Below are 20,581 nucleotides of genomic sequence, written 5' to 3'. Positions count from 1 at the left end.
TTATTCATGACTCAATACTTGAATGGTTTTATCCTGTTTATAAATAAACAAAAATGACATTGCTTCATTGTATGATTAATTCTTTGTCTGTGTCAGTCCTTAATACACAAACATTTATACAATAATTCTAGTTGCCATAGTCTCCGGAGATCCTATGCTCCGTTATCTCATACTTTTCTTCACTGTTTACCTCATTCTGCCCAATAAAATGTAAAATTTTTTGTAAACAATGACTTGCTTTATGGCATTAAAAAAAACAAAAAAAAACAACAACTTATATGAGGACGTACTTTAAAAGAAAAAAAAATGACATAATGAAGTAACAACTTCCTGGGCATTATCACCACTTTGCATTATACAAACACAGGGCTATTTATCATCTAACTAACTTTTGGGTATGTGGGATAAAAGGATAGGAGCTTCAAATGTTGTTATCATTCTAGAGTCTTTACCTTACAGTGTTCAGCAACTGCTGTGATTTGGTGCTACATACATAAACTTGAAGTGAATTAATCCACCTGTTCACAGGAGATCACAGGAAGATGACACCAAACATCAGAAGATCTTATTGTGCGCCACAGTAAAAGGGTGGTTTCTTGGGACTAAAGCACATAAACTACAGCAGAAGCTCACATAAAGCAGGAAATAAGCAGGCGCCACTTCATCTGCTAATGCACGTTTTGCACTTTTATTGTTGCCTCATTCACTAACAGTTCAATGGTGCAAGATTACCATACACAGAATTAGGATATCTGCATGACACATCTATGCTATACAGCGAATGGATTATAATTATTACAAATACAGTAAACATATTTACATTTTAGTTCAAGCTCCATACAACACAGATATTTACAAAGTAAGTATGAAAATGAAACCGGTCTGACAAATAATGTACAGCGTTAATGATGTTTTTGTTTTGTTTTTTCCTTTTCTTTTGGTGAACAAATCTGAAAGGGAGCGGGGTTAACTGATATTAATTGTCAGAGGGGGAAGGTGGGAAATATCATGGCTAGTTTTGTTTGAAAGGCATCAACGGAAAAACAAACACACACACACAGAAAAAAGTGATGAGGTGAAGAAAGACACAATAAGTGTGCTGTCGTTTTAGATGTCACAAGCTACTTTGTATAGTCCTATATCCCTGATATTAGAAAAAATAAAAATGAGTTAAAATACACCTTTATTTTGATAGAGTTCAGATGGATGCCTAGTATGACTAATGAGTAGATATCCTCAAAAAAAACCCCAAAAAACCCAACAGACTTCTAATTCACTCAAACCGCTTTCTAATAAACAGGAAGCACTAATGTAACTCACCTCCTCAGTCGAGGTGCAGGGGTTACATTTTAGGTCTCCTTTTCCTTTCCCCCTCTCTCTTACATTCAAACCCTCTCCCAGTTCACACTAGAACAGGCCGCCACACCATCATTTGGTTTAATATGAGTGGAACAACTAAACCGCACAGACTTTATTTGATCAGTTAGTTGAACCTTTTATTAATATGTGCAAAGAGCTGCAAACTAATATATATACATTGCAAACAATAAATACACAATCCAAAATAAAAACACCTCTGCAAATGAAGTGAAAACGTTTGCTCTGGCAGCGCTTCGCATCAGCATGTATATGAGGTACATTGCACTTTCGAGACTTGATCTGTGCATAGGTGCATCTTTGATGTGCAGCTCAGAGATCCACAATCCAGCACGTTTCTGTTTCTCTGACCGTCAGGCTGGCTGACCCGAGGTCACGTCAGCGCTTCATTTTTTTATCTATATGTAACAGACAGTTGGTTCCTCTCCTTCCACGCATTTCATACGACACAGCAGGCAGACTGCTGGTTGGTTGACCAGAGTTTTTTTATGCCTGTCTGCATTAACACATCTCGAGAGGCGTAGGTGCCAAAAAGTGAATCCGGAGCCGAATGTAGCAGCTGCAGCACGGCACACAGAGCAAATATTTTCATAGGGTAGTATCAGAAATAAGACCTTTGAATATGTAGTCCCTTTAACTTCTTTCCTTCTATTAAACCCTTTGAGAAACAGCTATCCAGTGTACTCCTGATATGTGCTCTTATCATTTGTTCCTGATGATCAAATACAATCCTGGACTCAACATATGTGGCTGTGTCTCTGTCCTTGCTATAGATATGTGTTAATGTGCAAAATAAGGTTAAAAGAAATTAAGAAATAAATGCCCTCCGTTACATTTCATAAAAACCTTCATTGTGGAATGATTAAAAGCGTAAGAAAAAAAATAACAATGTTAAAATAAAATAAAAATATGAACACAATGAGAGTTAGATGAGGTTTTGATTCAAGAATAAGAATAGAAAAATGAACACATGGTTCCCTGTGGTGCTGCTGAACACGAGTACTTCACTTCAGAGATTTCAGCCGACGCTGGTGTGACAGCGAGGGGAGTCATGGGACTACATCGTAATCTGTCCTGCGGGCCATTTAAAAGCAGCTTTGCTGGCTAACCACTGGCGTCAAAGCAAAAAAACTAAAGAAACATTGCACCTTCATTCTTTTTCCTTACCTCGTCCTAAACTTTCCACCGTGTTTTCTTTGCATCTTTATAACAAGAGTGTAAAGTTAATAGCAGTAAATGTCAAGGCTTTCTGATTCTCAGTGAGATAGAGCGAGCTAGAGGAGCAGAGAGGAATGTGTTAAATGAGGGTTAACTACCACACTGATCCCAGAACAGACCGCATGTACAAATCAAGTTCTCCCTCTAGTTCGTTTTCATCCTCCTAGTCCTCCTCCTCTCCTTGTAACCCTGTTTTTATTCCTTGGGATGAAAAAGCAAAAAGGGGCCCGAATCTACTCCTGCAGGAACAATCGGTCATTGTTTTTTTTTTTTTTTTAAACTGCTGAGTTATGAAGCGATCCTCGCTTGTTTGTCTCTAGTTAGTCTGCAGTTTTTATGTTAACACAAATGCATGAGTATTTTACTGACTCACTAACTGACACTGGCACTATCGGGGGTTTAGAGGCAGCGTATGTACACAGATTGAGGAGGATCTAAGTATGACGTGGATGACAGAGGAAATTGGGCGTGGCCCTCCTGTCAAATTTCATTCCCACTGAGTTTTTGTTTCAGAGACGGTTCAGCCTGATGCAAATCTCACTGCGAGAAGAAAAATACCCTATAAATCTATTAGCAGCTATAGTTTAGGTAGCAGAGCGTAAACTAACACGTCACTTGGAGAGATCTGTAGATTTTTCCTTCATGGTTTCAAATGTAAGCTGGCTGATTTGGTTAATTTTTGTTTTTTGTTTTAAACTGAGCAAACCTGGTCTTCTCCTGAGGACTGCTGCAGGTATCATGCAAGCATTTTAATTTAGTAAAAAACCAACAACAAAAAAACCCCAAAATAGAATGAAACTCATTTCAGGAGACAAATAACACTGATAGAGACATTTTTTTGTACAGATGATTGGCAAACGGAAAGTTTCTAAAGAGTCGTGCACACACAAGTAGACTACTACAACATGCTACTTAGTTAGGGGAGTTTGGGAATGACAACGAAGCGGAACAAAATTAGACCCAAACATTGTCATCGAAACAAAAACACAAAAAGCTGAGGGGAGGGAATAGAGAGGAGGAAAGCTAAGTTGGCAGCGGGGTTGCTGGAGGGAGGCGGGGAGGCAAAAGTTCTGTGGAACTTAAACGTTTTAGTCGCATGAAAAGAGACTTAAGCCACAAGTCTACTTACAAGAGAAAACCGTCAAGAATCACAATGATTAATAAGTTTTAACACTTGGTATTTTCAAAGGCTTTTCAGAAAGGATGGAAGCGGTGGTTTTCCCGCTCCGCCCGCTCAGTTCTTCGTCAGGCCGCTGCGCCGCCTCGCCAGCTTAGATCTGCGGGGAGAGTTTTCCGTTGTGAGGAGGAGGAAATGTTTTTGAAGGGTGCAGAAGCTGCACGTTTGACTGTGGTGTGAGAGGAGTGTGTGTGTCTGTGTGTGTGTACCTTATCGTTCCTGCTAGCAGAGGATTAAAAGCGTACAGCCAGTCGTTCATGTCTTTCTCGTTGTTGGCCTGCAGGAGGATGCCTCGATGTTTTGTGCACACTGCAAATGTGTTGGGCGTCTGAAAAGAAGACATCACATTATACTCATGTTCATTCAAATGATAAATCCCAGTGGATTTGCCATTTCAGCAATCCACGTGTCCAAAACTGAACAACGTGCACCAAAATAATTTGAATAAATTCTCATTAAAGAAAAGCGTGTTACATCCAGCCTTACCTTAAGCATGGCCTGCTGGTCTTCGCTGTATTCCACCTGTGCTGTGGAGAGGTTGAGGACGCCTCGCTCCACGGGGTCCTTGTCGCTGTTGTAGATGAAGACGTAGGGCCGGCGAACAACCACAAAATGCTTCACCCATGAGTTAGAGCGAGGCTCCATGAAGCTTAGAAAACCCTTCTTGGACACAACAGATCTGAAAAGAAGAGATTTTATTCATTTATTTATTTTTTAAGAGAGCGCTTGTTTTCTGAGGAAGAAGCAGAGTTGGTTTGTTTTCCAGCTGAAATCATCCAGGCTCAGGAATCAATCCACATCATTTCTGCTTGAATTAGAGAACACGAGTATCGACTTACATTTGGTCTGTGAGACACATGTCATAGTAACAGTATTTGGGTTAACATGGCATTACTCACCCTGGTCGCATTTCTTCAATATCAGGCACCAAGTTGAGGAACTCGTTCTTTGCAGCCCGCGCAAGGTAGGAGGTCTCCAGAGTGGGAACCATCGGGAAGTTTTCATAGTCTGAGCAGGAGGGACTGGAGGCACGTGAGCTGTTCTCAGGGGTCCTTTAACACAAATCACACCAAGTTAGAATCAAATAGATAACCTGTCAATAACCGTTTGCAGATCGAGGTCAATGTTCCTAAAAATATGTTTACTTCTGGTCCATGGAGCCACAGCGGGAGTCCGACAGAGAGGGGCAGGTAGAGGAAGGGGTGAGGGTGGCACTGCTGAAGCTCGTCACGGATGGATCACGTCCGATAGGTGAGATGTCAGAAAGCTGAAGTGAAACAACAGCAGGATGAGGTAGACGTTAATATATCAACTCAATGATGTGACACAAAAAGGCAGTTTTTTTTACTTCTTATTTCTCACCTTGCAGTCACTGATGCTGTTCACCAGTTGGTTGTATTCACTATTGAAGGTGTGTGTCAGAAGGCGCAGGCACTACAACACAACAGGAACAAGACCGATCAGCTCCGAGCAGAGAAGGAAGAAGGCAGCAACAAGAACGCCCACTAAGCCCACGTTTTTCTCACCTTGGTGGCCAGCTCCTTCTCACGATCCACCAGGCTCTCGATGTCGGCGGAATCGTAGCCGCTGCTCTCGCTCGGCGTGATGGCGCTTTCAAAGGTGGTGCTGGAGATCTGAGAGGAGATGGAGGTGGACGTGGACAGGGTGCCGGAGCTCATGCTGGGGGACAGAGACTCGCTCAGGGACTTGGTGGTGGGAGCTGTTCCTACGGGAGCCGCCTCTCCCAGCTTCTCTCTCAGCGCCAGAAGGTGACGGGTCTTTTCCACCTGGATGAAAGATGGGGGCGAATGTGAGGTGGGGATAAGAGGGGAGGGTTAGTCATGTAAAGTGTGTACTCGAAGAAAAAACGTTTTAGAATAGCACTTTGGTCTTTGAGTTGAAAAGTCTTTTTTCCCTCTACGATATTAAACAGATTTATTTCTTTATGAATCTTTTAAGGCCCCACCTCCTGCAGCTGCTCCATCTTCTCTAGCTCCCACTGGTGCTCTAGGATGAGGCTATCTCCTCTGGGCCTCCAGCCGGCCAGGTTCTCCTCTCCACGCACGTAAGCCACTGATGTGTCTAGGACCTTCCTCCTCCTCCTCTGCATCCCTGCTCAGGACATGAGCCCTCATTAGGATGAAGCTCTCCGCAGAATTATGATAAAACAGCTGCCGTTCTTTAAACATGTTTCATGTCCGCTCACCTGGGCTTCCAGTGTCAGACATCTTACACAAGCTCAGCTCGTAGATCCCAGTCACTCGGTTGCTATAATGAAGCAGAAGTTATGAACAAGGAAACTTTGTAACAGGGCAGATATCTTTGATTGTGAAACAGAGATGGCCACAGTACAGCAGCCCAGATTTACCAGTCAGGAGTTTTGGAGTATCCAGTGCCAAAGAGATTCTTGAGAGAACGGGGTGGGGAAATCTTGGCGTCTCGGGAGTAAAAGACCATGCAGATGTCTTTGGTGATAATGGCAGGCTGGATGCAATGGTCCAGCTGTAGAGAGGAGATAAAGGGTGTGTGTTAGACACGATGACATCAAGAGACTTAAAAACACGTACAAACAGGTGCAACACACTGGAGCAGCGGCTGACCTCCAGATACGCAGATAAGGTCATGTAGATCTTCTCTCCATAGGGAGTGACGCGGTTGAGCAGGAGGGAGTTGTGCAGGGAGCTGTCCCACACTGCCTCAAAGCGATAGAAAGTCCTGAAAAGACAGACAGAGGAAAAGTTAGCTTGACAGCATTATTTTTTATGAAGTCCTACTTGGTGCTAACACTACAGGGTCTCTGTGTACAGCAGTGTGTCATGTTGTTAAAAAAAACGTGAGCACAGTTCTGACATATCAGGAAGTGAACACAGTGACTGAAGCGGTGTTCACATTCATCCTTTAATCATGACAAAACGTGAGGAATCGCACTGAGGTGAGACCTTGACAACAGACAAATCAGGAGCCACAGAGTGTCAAGTGTCAGCCGACACCAATCGGGACAATGATAAGAAAGAAATTCATTTACAGACACGTGAAAAGCAGTCTAAGGTTCTAGATCTAGATTATTACACCACATCATTATTTATTTAAAACCATGCCAAAATGCACAAATGACTATAACCAAGTACATCCTGTAATTCAGCAGCTGATGGAACCAAATTTAACAGCAAAAAGTTGAGGTAATCATTTTTTATTAGTGTCTCACAGCAGTGTGGAGGTATTTCTGACCCACTTGTCTTTACAATATTGCTTCGGTTCATTGAAGTTTGCAGAAATGTATTAATGCACAGCTTTCTTAACGTCCCGCCACAGCACGTCAATCATATTGAAGTCTGGACTTTGAGCCACTGCAGCACCACTCTGTTGTAGCTTTGCTGCTGCGCTCTGGAGTCACTGACCCAACGATGATCTCATTTGACTCTAGAATACTTCATGGCTCACTCAGTGACCTGGACACTTTGCCCAAATAATCATCACCCGTGCAAAACCACTGGTAGGAGGTGTTTGTGCTGATATGCTGTGTTTGGTTTTCACCAATCTTGAAGCTGTGCATTAGGGCTTAGGTTTTCAACTCTGCAAACTGAACCCATGCTGCCATGTTGTATTTAGAGAGAAAAGGGTTTCTCCTGGAAGCCTTTCCAAACATATTTGTTGAGCTTTTTTCTAATTGCACTGCCATGAACTCCAACATTAAGCATGCTAACTGTGGCCTGTAGAGCCTCAAATATCTGTGGTGAATTTTTTGGGACGTCCACTCCTGGGATGATTGGAAACAGTCTTTGATTTTTTTTTAAACTTGTAAATAATCTTCCTTGCTGTAAAATGATCTACTTCAAAGCCTTCCCAGATTCATGGGTAACAACAATTGCTTCTCTCCTCCTCAGTATGTCACCACTCTCCTGAATACGCCAGCAAACTGACAGTCGTGGTTACTGATGATCTAGTGCATTTAATTAGCACCTGGCTAATACTGACCCTGTTAAATAATTATGAAAGTAGGCTTGGATGTACTCACCACATCTGAATTTAGGCTCAGTGTTTGTTAAATAAATAATGACGTGGTATAATGTGTTATGTATTGTTGTTCATGTGAGGTTTACCTCATATTAAGACCTACTAAGGACCTGATTGTTTTTAAATTATGTCCTGATACATAAAACCTGAGAGCTCACATAACTGCATATGCTCAGAACATACAGCACAAGTGGATACAAATTACTGCCTTGCAGCAGCAATCTTAAGACCATCACTATGAGCTCTATACAAGGCTACACTGTTCCTGTTATTGACAGCAGGGGGCACTATCAGACACAGACTGAGAGCCAGATATGCTCTGCTGGTGCCTCATTGTTACTGAGGTAAGACTCTATAGTGAGAAACAGCTGAGGGGGAAGACATTGATCTGGAAACGTCTGAGTGTTACAGAGGATATACATAGCACCGTGGTTCAGTGTCACACAATCACAAACAAATACAGAAAAGTACTAAAAAACAGTGTTGCCTCCAAAGACTGCTTTTACCGGTTTGGAGCTTAGGAGGCTTAATATCAACAGGCATGAATGAAGACAGATCTTATGCAACACACAAGCACACACAAACTGTGGAGAGCTTATTTCTACGAGTCTATGGGACTAATGAGAAGCATAAAGGTCTTTCAGTGAAGGAGCCTTATGTTCTCTGGTCGCTGGTACCTATCAATATCCTTATCAATAGAAAGCCTGAGCACAATCATGAGTCCAGCCGCGGCAGGAGGAAGAAAGAGAGCGCACAGAAAAAAAAAAAAAAAAAAAGAGAGAGAGAAGCACAAAGAGTCAGGCAACAGAGACAATGAAGCAAAGTAACAGCAGCGAAAATGGAAAAGGTCGTGCAATGACTCCAATGTGGCTTCAGAGAATATACAGACATGGACACATGCATAGATTTTAACTGATAAGGTTACTACAGTTACTACAGAGTGTCAACAAATGATTTTTTTACATGGCAGGAACTCAATCATGACAAAAGAACACAGTGTAACAATGTAACACATTGGCTTTTTTAAAGAAAAATAAATGTGTTTCATGATAATAACTGAAGAGAATACAAGCAAGAAGGAAACAAGAAAGCTTCAAAGATCTGTGAATGGAAACATTTTACACCTTCAAATGTTGTGACTAGTGTGTTCTCACTCAAACTGACTCAGTGTGGGAGTTTCACCTACCTGTTGTTGTTGTGGGATGACTTGATGTTCTTGGCAGAAATGATGTTAAGGGACAGGACAGCATCGGCTGCGCTATCATCCACTTCAGCCTTGTTCCTGATACGACCTGGTGAGGCAGATCCACACAACAGTTATAAGACCTTCTTGTGTTGGAATAGCTCTCAATAGAGAAGCTCAGCCAGCAGGCAGTTTGTCCACTAACAGCGGTTTTATCACAGCATCCAGTACCAACACAATCATCCACACTCAAGAGCCCTGTTGGCTTCAGAGTCAGCAGCTGAATTTCTAAAATATGAAATGTAATTATTTGGTCCATCAGCTACAGCTACAGCATGAACTGCTTAAAGTGAGAAGCAGCCTAAAGCCCGACAGATTCATCTTTCCAGACTGAAAATGTCTCAGACAGAACCGAGTGGTGTGTTTTCAGTGTGATCTCACAAAGTCAAATCCCTTTAATGATGCTCTGTCCTGTCTTTCTCTCTTGTTTTCTACAGAGAGGTATAGCACGACTAGACCCTAAAGGTAGGCTGCTCACCTACAACCAGCTCACGAACATCTTTCCAATGGAGCTCGCTGCCCTTCTCATGGATGAGGGTCACTGTGATCCTCCGCTGGATCCCCTGCAGCAAACATAACAGGAGCTCAAGATCACAGTGAGCACAGCTAGAGCAACATTACGCTTTAAAAGAAGATATTCAACTGTGTACAAAGGAAGCAGTTACCAATGTGTGAATAATAAGAAAAGAACATGTGGATCAATCCTGTACCTGGTGCAGCAGGTAGGTACCGTGGCAGGGCAGGCCTCCACTGTGATCCACGATGGCTGGGATGTACCTGTGCATGGAGGGAGGAAGGTGACACAACATCCCAATTTATAATATTCTTTGTGGAGATAATTTTTATTGTTTCTTTAAAGCTTGTGTGGGAATATAACACTCCAGGTGGATACTCACTCTCCAGTGGGCTCCAGCTCGCTGATCTCAAACCAGACCAGCAGGTCGTACTTGCTGACACAATGACCCAGGTTGGATTTGGTGATGGTGTTCAACTTGGTGGCTGGAACTGGCACACACAGACAGAAGCTCAATGTTATCAAGCGGGAATTTGTCTGAATTTCAGAGAAGATGAATAAAAGTCAGGAGTATTTACTACATGCTTTGGGTGACTAAATGGAGGATGGATAGGTAATGTGAAAACACTGCTGACTCTTTATACTGAGCCAGTAATCACAGAGGATAGATACTGGAAGCATACTGAAATGTTAGGAGGAAGTAAACCACAGATTACAACACCAGTGGCAGCACCCTGCTGTCTCACACATCGGGATTATGGTCCTGTTGAAACACAGTTGCATTCGTCTATGCTCAATATGATCGAAAGGAATGTTATTACACTTGAAAACTGCTGTATTTACTCCTTATATGGTGTGAATGATATGTCATTGACCCTGAAGTTGTCTCCTCAGGACAGTTTCTAAGCAACAGGAGGACATCGTGACCGAACTAACCGCACCTGCAGCAAGGTGCAGCACTCATAACCACAGCAGAACTTTACCGTGCTACCGCCTGCAGCCACAGAGCACTATAAGAGCACAGCACTACTCTAATCACTACAGCACCAGCATCAAATGTCTGGCTCATTAGCTACAACAGAGTCCACTGTACCAACCATGATGCTTGGGGACAATTAGCACAGGGTCACTGGCCACTGGGAGGAAGGGGAAGTGAGAGAGCTGGTCAGCCTCGTCCTCCAGACTGGCCAGAGCAGAGGACGCCAGGGAGTTGGCGTGCTCGGACAGCGTGTCCAACACTTTGCCGTTCACATAGCCGCTCACGAGGTAGCGGATCAACTCTATCTTACGGGTATGGTCTGGATGTGCGATATTGATGAACGGTGAGAGAGATTGAAGGGCAAAAGAAGAGGAAGGAGGACAGAGTTGGGTAAAAGGATTATATAAATTGTGAGGGAATGATTGAATAAGAGACAAAAAGAAAGAAATCCAAAGGAGGCGAGAAATGACAAGGAAAAAAAGTGGAAGGACACATGAGGCATGCTTATGTAAGAAAAAAATCAACATAAAATTATTGATGGCAAAGAACACATTGATGTGACATGGAAACACTCACCTGGTTTGGACAGAGGCATGGGAATAGGATAGTATTTCCTGGATGGTGTTGGAGGACTGTTGACATAATAAAAATACCTTTTATTTACATATGCATATAAAAATAGACAATGTGATCAGAACACAATTGTTTAATTGTTCTAACAAAATCTGCTGCATTAAATATGAATTATCACTGCATGACTGGATCTGCTGTTTGACCCCCACCAACCTGATCAGGTCCTGGCCATGGAGGTGCAGCGGGTGCTGCTGGTAGTGGCCGAACACTTCAAACACGACGGGCTTGCTCTTGATGTACTCAATAAAAGACTCTGTAACTTCGACAGAAATCTGCTCCAACAGATAAAAAAAAAAGAAAAAGGGTTTGACAAACTGAGTTGGAATAAAATCGTTGAAGCACAGTTAGTGTGTGTAGATGCAGATGTGTGTGTGCACTCACATTCTGGACGTGGTAAAAGCCCAGAGGAGCTCCTTTGCCAGTGTTTTTCAGAGGCTCGGTGGAAAAAGCCTCATCGTGACGGTGCAAGAAACTGAGGGAAGAAACATAAATGAATGTCAGCGGGTTGCATTTCTTTTTACACGAGATAACGACAGACAGCTGAAAGTCACACTCCAGGATTTAGCTAGAATTTTGAATCCTCGTTCTGAGTATATATTTAGAGATAAAGCTGAAACGCTGAACTCAAATCAAACGACTTTTAAACCAAAACAGTTTGGTGTAAATTTACAGCAATAACACCATACTTTAGTTAAAAAGCTGATTTTACAGCACTGCATTTTCCACTTAACCCGTCTGCTTCAAACAAATATGAACTACTGTGCAAAAGTCTTCCCTTGTTTAGTTTTTTCCCCAATAAAATGGGAAACGGGTGCAGCAGTTTATTGAAACGTGCAAACATAGATGGAAATTTGGTATATAAGAAACAGAGTTTGTACAATTCTAATGTTCTTTAAAGTCAGTATTTGGCATGACCACCTTTATTCTTCGACACAGCCTGAACTCTTAGGCAAGCATTCTTGTCATTTCTTTAAGTAGTTTTCCAGACTTCTTAAAGGACATTCAAAGCTCTTCGTTGGATGTTGCCTTTAGATGATCCCACACTGCGTCATTAAGGTTCTGGGCTCTGTTGAGGCCAAATCCATGACTGATAATGCTCCTTTGTGTGTTTTTGCGGTGGATCGAAATCTGATGGTACTTTTTTGCATTCTTAATTTAATTAGTGTTGACAAGATCTCCCACACCACTGCCTCAAAGTGCTTAAACATACATTTTAAAGTTGGTGTTTTTCTCATGTACCTCAAGTACAATGACTGGACTGAAAATGAGTGGAAAAAACTTTGAAAGACATTTAGAAACCCTTTAGAAGTGTAAAGGAAAGCCGACTCAACTACTGTATTCTCAGGATCGTGCACTCACTTGAATTGGCAGAAGATGTCAGCATACTCAGGCAGGATGCCGCTGGCCTGGAGCACAGTGACACGGAAGGTAAAGACGCTGCCCACCTCCAAGTGGCTTGCCAGATCATCCCCATGACTTAGTTTGGTTTCTCCAATGTTACCCAGCTTGAGGTCTGAAGAAAGCCAGAGTGAAAGGTTAGTAGGCTTGTTGGATGACTTGTTTAAAAAAAAAAAAAAACAGACCCTTGACTGCACTTGTGACTCTGCCGTCTCCATTTGACTTCTAAACAAGCACACATTCACGCATGTAATTTATAGAGAGGATTCTGGTGTTCACTCATCAAATAGCTTTCATACACGTTCCTTCACAGGACAAGAAAAACTGCCAAATTTCCATAACAAAACATTTTAAGTCCTCCTTTTTCATTAAACAGGACCATCTGCGCTTAACACTGGGGCTCATAGGTGGAAATTTACGAGTAAAGAGGTGAAAGTCTGGCAGCCTTACCCATGTCATTGATTCTGATGAGCTCCTCTGAGGGTGTGATGACCTCTGAACTCTGACCCTGACCCTCTACGATGCGCAGCTCTTCCAGGGACAACCCGGAGCGGGTTATGACCTTGGAGGGGAAGTCATTCTGATTGAAACAGAGGAAGACATTAGCATATAGCTGGAGGAGCGACACTGAATCTCCAAACCTAGCTATAGTGTGAGGCATTGGCCATTTAAGGCTAGCCATTTTATTTGACTTGAATACATAGGAATATAATAAAAAATAAGGAACAGCAATGACTTGATGTTTGAACCACAATAATACACACCATCACAGAAAAGGTGCTGCTCCGGGCTTACCTTTTTGAAGTATTCATCATCAAAGGAAATCTTGGCAGTTCCTGACTGCCTCACTCCTGACCCGTAGTCTGGAGCTTCCTCGTCAGCTACAAAGAGAAAAACCCTCCTCTAATCAGGATCTATCTCAGACACAGATGACTTAAACTGTCAACACGGATCAAAAGGAATACACTGAATCTAAGGAATCTTTTCTTTGCCACTGTATCAGTGACTTAAAAAAGCTCTTCAATATGCTGCCATGCTGCTACTGAACATTAAAGCAGTTAAATTTACCATTTAAATAGGAAGTTTTCAATTTTTAGGCTATGGCCCAAATACAGGGGCGCTCATATTTAATAAAGAGCAATAAGCGTGCTTTTATCTCCCCCAGTAGGCTCACTCACTAAAGAATCTCATTAATTACTCACCAGCTATAGCCTGGACCCCCACGCGCAGGAAGCCACGCACCTCGCCCTTCTCCGTTACTACGGCAACACGGTGAACCAGAGGTACAGGGTACAGCAGGTTACTCAGGTACACAAAAGCTCTGAGAGTAAAAAGGAGGAGAGAGATATGAAAACCTGAGCGCGGTGCAGTCTGGAAACAGCTGCGGCATTTTTCAGATACAGAAAACGTCAACATCCGATTCACGGTGGCTTTCACTAAACTGCTGATATCTGTTGGATCCCAAAGGAGATCTGAGCAGTGTCACAGACTGTTTTCTGACGTCTCCACAAAACATATACAGACTGACAGCAAATTCAAACACCCTGCGCACAATCGCTTTGAGTGTTTAGCACATATTAATAATTACAATAACATACTGCAAAATATTAGTGACATTTATGTGAGGAGAAGCAAAAAAATAAAATTAAGGACCCAAGAAAAAAAAAACAAGGGGGGGAATATAAACTCAAACATGCTCCGGGGCGCTGAAATCTGCAGCAGCTCAAACCATCTGTTTTATTTTTAAACTGCGTGACAGGGTGGTGATGGATCGCCGGGGCTGCGGCGGTAAAGCCTGTAACAGGGTGGTTTATTGTGCTGCGTTATGGCCGTGTTAGTCTCTTACTCACGCACTCACTGTCAGTTTGTTTTGTGGGACTTGATTTGTTTTGCTGTGCATCTGACGGCCTACTCTTTTTTTTAAACTGTCTGCTGTCCCAGTGCAGGGAGACTCGAGGCTAAGATGGAGGAAAGATATGAATCTGTAAATTCTCTGAAGTCACAGTGACGCAAGTTAGCCGAGCTTAGTTCAGCTCAGTCTGGCTGCACTGATCTGTCTTCTTCTGAGGCGGGAGAGTCGTTTTTTTTTTTTTTTTTTTTTAAGTAGCCATTATGTTTACAGCACTGAGGCTGCGGCATGGGTGCAACGTGAGCTGCTGCAGCATTTCACAACAATGAATTAAAACAAATCCCAGTGAGCCTGATTGAGTGACAACTACCAACTACTGGTCAGTTAATATGAACTACAATCCATCACATGTACACTGTTATAGCAGACAAGGTTATAAGAACATAATGATGTAATCACAATGTAATAAATAAAAGATATAAAGAGGAAAAAAGATTTAGAGGATTAAAAAAACAACAACATAAGATGACAAATAGCCAATCAGCTTCCACACAGCAAATACATGTATTTCGAACACAGATGGCGGTTAATGCAGTCAGCACTGCGATGGTGGCGGGGAATGAGACATCACGCTGGGAGGATGGATAAAGATGGCGGCTTTTTTTGTGGGACTCTAAATTAAGTCTAAATTAAAAGTGTGACTAAGCATATTACATCGAAAAAGTGCCCAAATTATCTCGAACTGGAAGTCATTTGCGCACATGTGTTTACTCACATTTTAAGCTCCTGATCTTTAATAATAATGTTGGTGCATTTTGTCCCTTTACATCTATTCACTGCACTGCTGCTCGATGCGAAACTATCAACTATCCAAAATCTATTTCTGCATCGTCACAGGGCGTAATCCAGTACATCCTCAGTTTTTCCTATTTTCTTCACTGGTTTCTCTTTGCTCTGTATCTGCATACACGCAAATAAAAAATAAACCAAGCCAACATCAGCTCCAAACTCCTGCCCCAGCCTGTATGTGAACGCCACGGTCACCAACCTTCCCACCAGGATGAACCAGGGGGAGCGGTCGTAGAAGGGGTCCTGGCCATCGCTGAAGATGTCCGAGCCCTCCTCGGTGCCGGCGTCTGAGCTCGTGTCGTCCACGAACGCCTCATCGTCGATCAAGTCAGACATCTCGCTCTGGCGCTCGTCCGCCATCTCCGTGATCTCCGAGTCGGTGGTGGAGAAAGTAGGAGAGGGTGTGCGGTCAGCCAGGTGCTCATTGACGCAACCGTGGAAGATGGGGGAGCTGATGGGGGCGGTAGTTTGGGAAGAGTGGCGAGAACCAAGGATAGGTAAGAGTGGAGCAATAGAGTTAAAACAGCTCAGTGAGCACGGCATCGATGTGACACTTCACTTTCAGAAACAAACATTTCCTTCCTCAAACAACATAAAACACATAGCTGGACACTTTCTCCAGTAGGTAATGTAAACGATTATCAGCTACACAGAATAATGTGAAGAGTTAATGCAAATAAATTTGTAGGATTCAATTCATAGGCAGCAGGTATTAAGCCAACAGTGTGACAGCGGTTTACAGAAACATGACTATTTTAAACCAAAATGAAACGTCACTTTAAAGGATTAACATACAAATCGTCTCACACACGCTGAATGAAAAGAGGATAGAATACAAAAATGCCTCAAATTTCCACATTATCCAAAATCCACAATGCTATTAACAAGTGTTTGTATGAATTACAGGCGGATATCAACATGGGAGTGACATGTGCGAACAGACACAGCAAAATGATACACAGGATTAAAAAAAAAAAAACTACAAAAAAACAACACAGGATTAAAATGTGACATCAAATAAAATAATAAATACAAAAAGGAAAGTTGATATGTGACATGAAATCATATGGGAAAATAAAATCAACAACAAAAAAATAAAAATGAAGGATTTCTGCGAGGAGCAAAACACCAACAGACATAAATCATAAAACACGAGGCCCAAATGTGTGAAAACGCTGGTGCATGTAACTTCAATGGCAGAGGATGAAAGTGAGAAGTGGAACACGAGTGAACGTGATGCACCGTACGCTTCTGTTGGTTCTGCGTTACATACCTCCCCACGAGTTTGAACCAGTGGAAACGGTCATAGAAGGGGTCGTTTCCTGTCAAAGTGCCCTCACAATCCTCCTGGTGCGTGGAGGCCATTTCTCCAGCGCGGTCGTACATCGCTCTCATCTGGTCTAGCCTCTGCCTGCAAATGACAAGCGAGTCATTTTAATGGAAGAGCGATGAGAAAGATAGAGGTCCTAAAAGTCAGAAGGCAGAGACTGCTGGGTGTACAGACGCTGATATCATAGCTCTTTGTGTCTTTTTTGCATTCCTGGTACAGGAAATATGAGAAGAGGCACACAAAAAATAAATAAATTTGCACAAAAGCAGATAGATGCAAACAAAAAAAGGAAAAAGAAAGTTTAAAATACTTAAAATATCTTTTGGTAAATTATTTCTTATACAGGTTAGTTACTCTAAAATTACAGTTAAAATCTGAAGTTAGGGCTTTTATTATTATTTTCATTATTATTGTTGAGAATGGTCTTTCAGTGATAGATACCAGTTTATTAGGTACACCTGTTTAACAGCATTTTAAGAATAACCAATTTGAAAAAAACAACAACAACAAAAAAAACCCCAATTATGTGTCAAACGTGTCTCAATTGGAGCTTCAGGATTTAAATGTATGTGTTGTAAATAAACTCAGGAATAGTTTAAGAAGGAAAAGTGGAAGCATTACTTGAGTTTTTCAAGGGACCAGTAGTGCGTGGCTCCATTCTTCAGGTCTTGAACCTCTACAGCGACCACGGTGCGAGGGAAAGGTCTCGGGTCACGATCTTTCTCTGGCTCTGGGGGAAGGAGCTCAGGGGGCAGTGGCGAGTATGGTGTGTCTGTCAGTAAGACAAACTGGAACTGGACCTGATGAATGATGGGAAAGGACGAATACAAGGGACTGTTTATATCTTCAGGTAAGTAAATGTTCGAAGGTTGGTTGATATTGTGAAGCTGAAAGATCAGATGAACACCCCTCCACTCCCTTCCTCTTCATGCCCTTTTGATCTCAGCATCTTCTGGACACAAAACACTAAAGCAATTAATAACATTCGATATAAATCACACACAGATAGAAACCCAAGATAAAATCCTGTCAGCTTATGATGAAAATGGCCTGGAAATGTGACAGATGACTCATTACTGGTATTAATCACAGAGGGCCTAGAAGTGGACACGCATTTAAATCACACTTTTATCCCGGATAAGGGAGGTAAACCAGGCATCAGTTTTATTTAAAGGAGTTTTGACAGGAACATAAAAAAAATAAATATCTGTGTGACCTTGAAATAATAATAATAATAATAATAATAAAATTTTATTTATATAGCACCTCTCTAGACAGAATCACAAAGTGCTGCACATAAGATAACAAATAATAAAAGGGTAAAACAGACAATATAAACAGAAATTTAACCAAAAACAGTTTTAAAAAGGTGAGTTTTGAGTTGTTTTTTAAAAACAACTACCGAGTCCACAGTTATGAGGGAGAGAGTTCCACAGTCTCAGGGCCACAGTGGCAAAAGCTCTGTCACCCTTAGTTCTCATCTTAGTCTGTTTTATAGCAAGTAAGCCCTGATAAGATGACCTCAGGGACCTGCTAGGGACATAGGGCTGTAGCAGATCGGAGATGTAGATCGGTGACAGTCCATCCAAGGCTCCAAATGTCAAGACCAGGATCTTAAAATGTACTCTAAATTCAACAGGAAGCCAGTGTAGCTGAAATAGCAATGGTGTCACATGTGAATACTTGGAGGATTTTATCAACAGCCTAGTTGCAGCGTTTTGCACAACCTGCAGACGATCCAGAGAACCTTTGCTTAGACACATATACATGCATAGTAATGGAATGGCATTGATATACAGCTTTGTTATCTTAGTAACCATTTAAAGTGCTTTAAAGTAAAAGCCACATCTCTAACCTTGAGGCCGATGTCACTGAGATTCAAACTCGGCCGAGACTTTTAGCAGATACACCAATGTTATCAATTTGAAACTGCTACTCTGCATCGTTCTCGAGCTGTCGCATGCACAAACTTGGGTGTCCAGGTAAGATCAAAAGCAGGAACCTTCTTACAGTGAGGCGACACCTTCTTTAACAAGGAGGGTGCCGCCATTTTTATTTATTTTTTTGCTGGTTCTTTAAAATGTATCAATCACATCCAAAGAACACCAGAATGGTCTACTGCTGGCTGCAAGAACTTCCAGTATCTAAAAAAACTGAAGGCCTGCATCACTTTTAATTTTGTGTTAGCATGCTGCACGCTAATGTGGCCACAATTAGCACTAGCATATAAACATAGAAACATATAAAATAGACAAATAGAATAGCCTTTTATTGTCATTGAACATGTACAACGAAACTGTAGAGGGAAGGGGATGCATAAGAAAAGTCTATGATCACAATACAAGTAATTTCTGAAATGTCAACACCGCTGCATGAAAACATTTTGTACTGAACGAGTCTATCCTCTTTGTGGGCTTTATTGCCAGCCGACAGCTCTCAGATGGCTGTTCCCATCTTGATGAAGCTGTATTATATAAACAGGGCTTCTTGAGAGGAGGGCTTTAAATAAATAAGGAGCTAAAATGGAACTTTTCTTTTTACAGAGCTGAAAAAGAGGCGGGGAAACAGCGTATAGTGTAAGGATGATAATATTTTATTTTAACACCAAGTTATCTAAGCACACTCTGCAAACCCCTAAAATCATGCTAGGAACCTGTAAGTCATTATTATATGGAAAATATTTTATGCAGCAACCTTTAAGTCTAAGATCCTCTGACCCATTAACATCATCAGGCGCTTCCCTTGTGACACTCTCCCAGGCCTGAGGGTGTGTCATGTGGGTTTGTGTTTAGGTGTCAGTGAAATACGTAGAAAATGCCAGATTATTGCTATGAGGGTGATTCACTTCAAGGTAAATAAAGAGAAATACCAATTCACTTACTTTCTTCTTCAGTTCCACACTGATGGCATTAGCCTCTTTTAGGTAGACGGCATTTCCCCACAGCTGATCTCGAAGGGAGGTGAACTGATGGTACCTCCACTTCCTGAAGGCCCACTGAGCCAGCTCAAACTCATGCTGAGTCCACGGCACTGTGCGGATACAAAAGACAGAGGGGGCGTTATCAAGATAAATACAGCAGTTATTAAACCTTACAAATCAAATAATCATAAAACCCAAAAGGACCATAGCTTTGATTTAGCCCAGCCACAGGTCTATCCTACTTAGCATTAATGCTTGAAATTCAAGAGGATCTCTCAGTTATAGCATTTTGTCAACTTCACTTTAAAGGTAACATTACTTGTAGGCACTGACTGCAGTATCAACAGTTTCCTTTTGAGGCTCTCAAACAGAATTAATGAAAAAAGTTCCAGAAAAGCATGAAACTTACAAACGTATGCGTCAAGAACCAAAACTAAGAGGTTTCTTGTATGAAACTACAATCTGAGCATAAAGGTTTGGTTTTGTCACAATAAACAGAACCCCTTTAAACATGACAGAGCCTGTATTCACATTAGGTTTCATAATGTGCCACCAAGATGGATGAGATTAAGACTAAATTAATTAATGACCCATCGCTGGTTATTACCAGTCTTTCATCCAGACTTAAAATGATGGAACCCAGCACAGAGGCATGCTCTGAAACCTGAAACAGTGATTTAATGACATTTGTCATCACTGGGCTGAATAAGTATGGTCCTTTAGACTTCATAATGATGAGCATTTCTGACCTGGTCTCCCTTGAAGAAAAAAAAAAAATCTCAATGGATTTTTTTTGGTTAAACAGAGGTTTAGTAAAAGTAATATATAAATTTATGTAAAACGACATATACCATTAGTAGTATGTTTATTGTGCATGGACTAGAGGATGTACTAGTTTTGAGCTAGTTTTCTGTTAATACCTTCAATGGGTAATTAATGTGGCACTATTAAAATACTTGAATCTGAATGAAAGTGATATTATGGATATGTAAATACTATACGCACATCCAAGGAGTTTAGGCTCTGGACACAAAGTGTGGAAGAAAACAGACACAGTTCATTTATACATTTATATAAAAA

General features: G+C 41.7%; 1 protein-coding gene across 23 annotated transcripts in view; it reads right to left on the bottom strand.

Moving 5' to 3' along the window:
- Positions 1–660: 660 nt before the first annotated feature.
- Positions 661–20,581, bottom strand: part of kif1b (kinesin family member 1B) — a 66,813-nt gene continuing 46,892 nt past the window's right edge. For 10 of the 23 annotated variants that reach the window (XM_024806450.2, XM_076878279.1, XM_076878281.1 and 7 more), the window contains 29 exons: positions 20,507–20,524; positions 19,463–19,611; positions 17,203–17,381; positions 16,525–16,662; positions 15,451–15,702; positions 13,756–13,874; positions 13,349–13,434; positions 13,004–13,133; positions 12,515–12,668; positions 11,537–11,627; positions 11,309–11,427; positions 11,099–11,154; positions 10,641–10,841; positions 9,926–10,034; positions 9,740–9,806; positions 9,508–9,592; positions 8,973–9,078; positions 8,464–8,490; positions 6,373–6,487; positions 6,141–6,274; positions 5,979–6,040; positions 5,739–5,884; positions 5,299–5,559; positions 5,135–5,206; positions 4,918–5,039; positions 4,672–4,824; positions 4,259–4,451; positions 3,982–4,100; positions 661–3,872 (listed from right to left, as the gene is read on the bottom strand). In XM_024806450.2, coding sequence (XP_024662218.2) covers positions 3,830–3,872; positions 3,982–4,100; positions 4,259–4,451; positions 4,672–4,824; positions 4,918–5,039; positions 5,135–5,206; positions 5,299–5,559; positions 5,739–5,884; positions 5,979–6,040; positions 6,141–6,274; positions 6,373–6,487; positions 8,464–8,490; positions 8,973–9,078; positions 9,508–9,592; positions 9,740–9,806; positions 9,926–10,034; positions 10,641–10,841; positions 11,099–11,154; positions 11,309–11,427; positions 11,537–11,627; positions 12,515–12,668; positions 13,004–13,133; positions 13,349–13,434; positions 13,756–13,874; positions 15,451–15,702; positions 16,525–16,662; positions 17,203–17,381; positions 19,463–19,611; positions 20,507–20,524 — 3,506 coding nt within the window. In that variant the 3' untranslated portion in view covers positions 661–3,829. The remainder of the gene's footprint in view (positions 3,873–3,981; positions 4,101–4,258; positions 4,452–4,671; positions 4,825–4,917; positions 5,040–5,134; positions 5,207–5,298; positions 5,560–5,738; positions 5,885–5,978; positions 6,041–6,140; positions 6,275–6,372; positions 6,488–8,463; positions 8,491–8,972; positions 9,079–9,507; positions 9,593–9,739; positions 9,807–9,925; positions 10,035–10,640; positions 10,842–11,098; positions 11,155–11,308; positions 11,428–11,536; positions 11,628–12,514; positions 12,669–13,003; positions 13,134–13,348; positions 13,435–13,755; positions 13,875–15,450; positions 15,703–16,524; positions 16,663–17,202; positions 17,382–19,462; positions 19,612–20,506; positions 20,525–20,581) is intronic. The other 13 variants (XM_076878295.1, XM_076878296.1, XM_076878297.1 and 10 more) reach the window with 10 other exon arrangements.

The sequence above is a fragment of the Maylandia zebra genome, linkage group LG20 (genome assembly GCF_041146795.1).
Source record: "Maylandia zebra isolate NMK-2024a linkage group LG20, Mzebra_GT3a, whole genome shotgun sequence".
NCBI lineage: Eukaryota > Metazoa > Chordata > Actinopteri > Cichliformes > Cichlidae > Maylandia > Maylandia zebra.
The sequence above is the reverse complement of the archived record's forward strand: the minus strand, read 5'-3'. Positions and strand labels throughout refer to the sequence as shown.